This window comes from Chaetura pelagica, unplaced genomic scaffold (genome assembly GCF_000747805.2).
Source record: "Chaetura pelagica isolate M959 unplaced genomic scaffold, ChaPel_1.0 scaffold94, whole genome shotgun sequence".
NCBI lineage: Eukaryota > Metazoa > Chordata > Aves > Apodiformes > Apodidae > Chaetura > Chaetura pelagica.
In genome coordinates this window covers 845,698-849,957 of record NW_009952881.1, presented here as the reverse complement: position 1 = coordinate 849,957, position 4,260 = coordinate 845,698, and the positions used below count along the sequence as shown (strand labels likewise).

Below are 4,260 nucleotides of genomic sequence, written 5' to 3'. Positions count from 1 at the left end.
CCGCTGCCCTCGGCAGCCTCTGCTGCGCGGGGTGGGGGGCTCCTGGCTGGGCAGTCTGTGAAACACAGCGCAGCACCCAGGAAATCGGGAATGAAAAGAAGTAAAAATCCCTGAAATCGAGCTGTGCCGCTTTCTGTGAGTGGGAGGAAAGCACCCGTGAGTCAGGCAGGGGTAGGAAATCTGCTCGAAGAGGCCAAGTCCAAGGGCATAATGGTTAAACAGAAACTTGGAACTAAAGGGACTTACTCTCCCTTGTAACATTTGCTGGACTTGTTATTTAGTTATTTAGGAAGGTTTTTCTGAAAGAACAAGCTCGTGAAATGATGTGAACTGTGACTGCTCGGGAATGTCTGCGTCCACATAGCAGTAAATACTGCAAACGTCTGCAAATGGTTAATCCACAGTGACGTGAACTTCCAGACAGACATCAGATCTCCAGGAGAGATGGCAAAAGGAAGCAGGAAGCTACAACCTGTGTGTGCAGGGTGATGTCTGCATGCGTGTAAGTGCACACGTGTGCGTGCGTGCAAGGGTGCACCTTTGTCACCAGATGAGTTATTTAAAAACGCTCTGATGAGGCAGCTCCACTGTTCAAATAGCAATATTATTATTCATGTGCTTACTTACTCTGATTTAAATATTTTGTTTCTATTACAGTTTAAATACCAAGGTTGTTGAGTTGCTAAAGCATGCTCAAATAATATGGTTAAGAGGTTTTTCTTTAGTGCTGGTGGATTTATCATTAAATTTTTCTAATTGTGTCTGTGGACTTTCCCTTCAGTTTTGGCTATGAGTGCTTTGATGCACATTGTAAGCAGTTACCCTGTAAGTGTAAGCAAGGCAATTGCCCAGTTGATGGTTGGGAGCCAGCCAGATAGGACTGAAATTAACTTTCACCACCTACAGTTACTTAATGTGACCCAACTAGGGATTTCATAATAGTATTTTTAAGTCATCACTCTGAGCTTTCTGATGAGTCGTTATAGGTCTTGTAATTAAATGATTACTATTACTTTAGATTATTTATACTTTTTATGTGTGAATAATTGCATGTCCCTAAACACATCCATTTCTTCTGGAGGAATCAGTTTCCCAGTACTCCACGCTTTCTCTTGTTCTGAGTTGCCTTTCTTGCTGTTTTGAGAAATAAAACTAAAATGATAAGGTGCTCTGGCACCTGGCTGCTGAGCTGAGCCAGCAGCTAACTTACTTCCCCTTTCTCTGTATTACTTTGTCTGTGTCCTGGACAGTCATGCCTATCATGCCATTTTTTCCTTACTCTTTTCTAATCGTTGTCTTACTCTGTAGCTTTTCCTCCAGAGGGCGGTAATTACATGAATGTAGAATTAACAATAAATGTGCCTGGGAGCAGTATTTTAAAGGGAAAGGTAAATTGCTTCACAGTCTGGTGCTAGGAATGACCCATGGAGCCTACTACAGCAAGTGTTGCATGAATATGCTCACCATGTTGGTTTGAGAAATTCTGAACTCTATAGAGCTAGAAGAATGTTTCCTTGTCTCCACTTATGTTCTTTTTTTGGGACTGCTATTTCCCATTTCTTTTTCTTCACATCTGAGCACTTTTTGGCTGAGATGGGACAGCAAAGCAAGTAGCTTCTGCTGAAGAATTTCTAGAGCAGAATAAAAAGAAGCCCTGTCTTTGTGGATCAAGTGGCAGATACTTAAAAGAAAAAAGTGACAGATCTCCTGAGTGAGCCAACATATTTGTGTCAAGAGCTCCTGAACAAATTGGGCTCACAGGAATGAACAATCCCACTGTGTAGAGTTGAATCATGAGTGGTAACTATTTCCACCCACAAAATAGGTTTTACATTGCAAAACTCCCCCTGCCCTGATTTATCCTAATTTTAATGGCTACCAAAGAAGATACTACTATTAACTGTTCAATTTAAATTTAGTTGGCACTATGGTACTACTCTGCTTTTAGAAGCAGACTTTTCTTTCAAAGGCTACACAGTGTTAGCCTAGCATGAATTAAGCCTCACAAATGACCTTGCAGTACATGCGGGTAGGCAGAAGAAAAGAGATTGGAGTTGGTTGTACAAAGCCACAGGGGAAGGCATGAGCAGACCTGGGAAGAAGGCTAATGTAGCAAGCATGCTGTGCTTCCTTGCCTTCCAGGGAAACAGCGTTCCTTTTGAAATATGTAGAACAGGATGAAATGGCCACACTAAGACAAGAAGATGAATGCTAAAAACCTTTCTGTATAATGGAAGCGTTTTGGAAAGCAATAAATAAATAAAACAAAGCCTGGTTGCATCTCCATGTGCAGCCTGTTCCAATAACATCTTCATGACTGCACTGAGTCCCATTCCAGAGGAGGGATGAAAGTCTGGACAAAGCTGCTTTGGGGCTGTCTTGCACCTGTTTTAGAGCAGCACTTTGCTTAGTAATGCTTCATTGCCATGCAGAATATATTTGTCAGCCTGATTCAATAGCGACTTCTGGAATGCCTATCTCGAGGTAGCAGGTTTAATGACTCAGATAATTACAGTCAGCCTCCCACCACAGAGTTAATTTTCTTCGATACTGCTTCAAGTCACTATCAAGACTAACCCTTTGGAGTTAGGAGCAGAAGCTCCCTAGGACTTGGCCCCACATAAACAAAACTAGATAAAACGTGCTGAGGAAATGTGAAGTGTATTCTGTCCAAGTGGTCGCTAAGAGGCCTCCCTGTTCACACATATTTATCCACCAGTGTGGTACAATTAAAGAGATATATAATTGTTGGATATGAACCAACTTGCTGACTCCCCTGCAAAGCTGTTTTGTGAAATATAAGCCCCATTTACCTTGCAACCATCTGACACTTGTTCTTTGAGTTCTTTCATAATACTGCGAGTCATCTGCAACCATCTGACACTTGTTCTTTGAGTTCTTCTTTCATAATACTGCGAGTCATCATAGAGATATGCTGTTCCTTTACTCTCTTGCTAGTTAAGGTTGTTAGAAGCTCGTGGAATAGGAGCTAGTCCAAATTACAGTGTCAAACCTCAGGCACTTTATTAAAAGCATATGAAACCTCACTTCTCTGTTTTTCTCCTCTTGCCATTAAGATTTAGGATCTTCCACAGATGGTTGCAAAGCTCCTGAGGATCTCTCTCTGCAGCATGAGTTTGAGATGTCCTGCAGAGCAGCATTTTCCAAAGTCTTTGCAGGATGAGATCGACCTTAGACCAGTGCTGGGCAGACAGCCTACACACTAGCTGTAGTAGAAACCTACTCTGCACTTACTGTGTCCTTCTGCTGCGCTGGAAGGATAGTCACTTGTCTGCCATTTCTTTGCTCTTGGATGCCTGGTGACCCAGGGTGAAAAGACACCAACTGGTTTTTGACACTGCCAGCAAAATTATTCCCTAGAGGAGCAGCCAATGCCCAACTGTCCATTTTCTCTCCTCAGCTGTAGTAGGCAATGACAGAGCTCATGCATTTCACTGCATAGCTGGATACTAACTTCCCACTTTTACTGTTGTTCTACACGCTTCTGTTGGTGATACGTTCTCTGGCCCCAGTTTAATGCCCTTAGGTGTTGCACAAGTAATAGGGGACAGATGCTGTGAAGCTGGTAACACTGCTTAAACAGCAGCAACAATTCTTCGGCTTTCCTTGCTCTGTGCTGCAGTGCTAGAGGTAATGCATTAAAACATCATATATCCCATGAAAACACAGCCTTTAAAAAACAGATTCCAAATTGATTGAGCAGGCTAAAGAGTATAAAAAAAAGAGGAAGAGGGAATTTTCTGAAGTACTAGAAATTTTTCAAAAAGGGGAAGAGGACAAAAGTTAATGGAAAGCCAAAGTTGCTATAAAAAGAATAATGGTGAAAAAATTCTTTGTAGCCTTCCATTGGGTCATTGACATTCTAATTCCTTAACAATTAAAACATTCTGGAATGATTGTCATAATGAATCAACATGGCAAGGATAAGTAGTTGTCTGCCCAAATTAGGATAATTTCAGTGGCTACTCTTTATTTACCACACTCGGAGGGATAATTTCCAGATAAATTAATAAGTTTATAGTGCTCTGGAAACAGTGTGCATTAAACACTGATACTTTATCACAACCTGCCTCCTCTTAGCTTCCTAGCAGTTTGGGAGGGAGTTTGGCTCAATCCCATTTGGAATCAGTATAATATGATACCATGGGGTCAGAGAAGAGGCAGCCTAAGGAAGACTAAAGGAATCTGCTTGTGATTAATTTCTAAAAGCTATTAAAGGAGATACCGAGTGTCATGGTT

General features: G+C 41.6%; 1 protein-coding gene across 1 annotated transcript in view; it reads right to left on the bottom strand.

The window, feature by feature from the left end:
* Window positions 1-3,161, bottom strand: part of KCNJ11 (potassium inwardly-rectifying channel, subfamily J, member 11) — a 5,613-nt gene extending 2,452 nt beyond the window's left edge. The window contains exon 1 of the mRNA XM_009995409.1: window positions 3,108-3,161. Coding sequence (XP_009993711.1) covers window positions 3,108-3,161 — 54 coding nt within the window. The remainder of the gene's footprint in view (window positions 1-3,107) is intronic.
* Window positions 3,162-4,260: the final 1,099 nt, after the last annotated feature.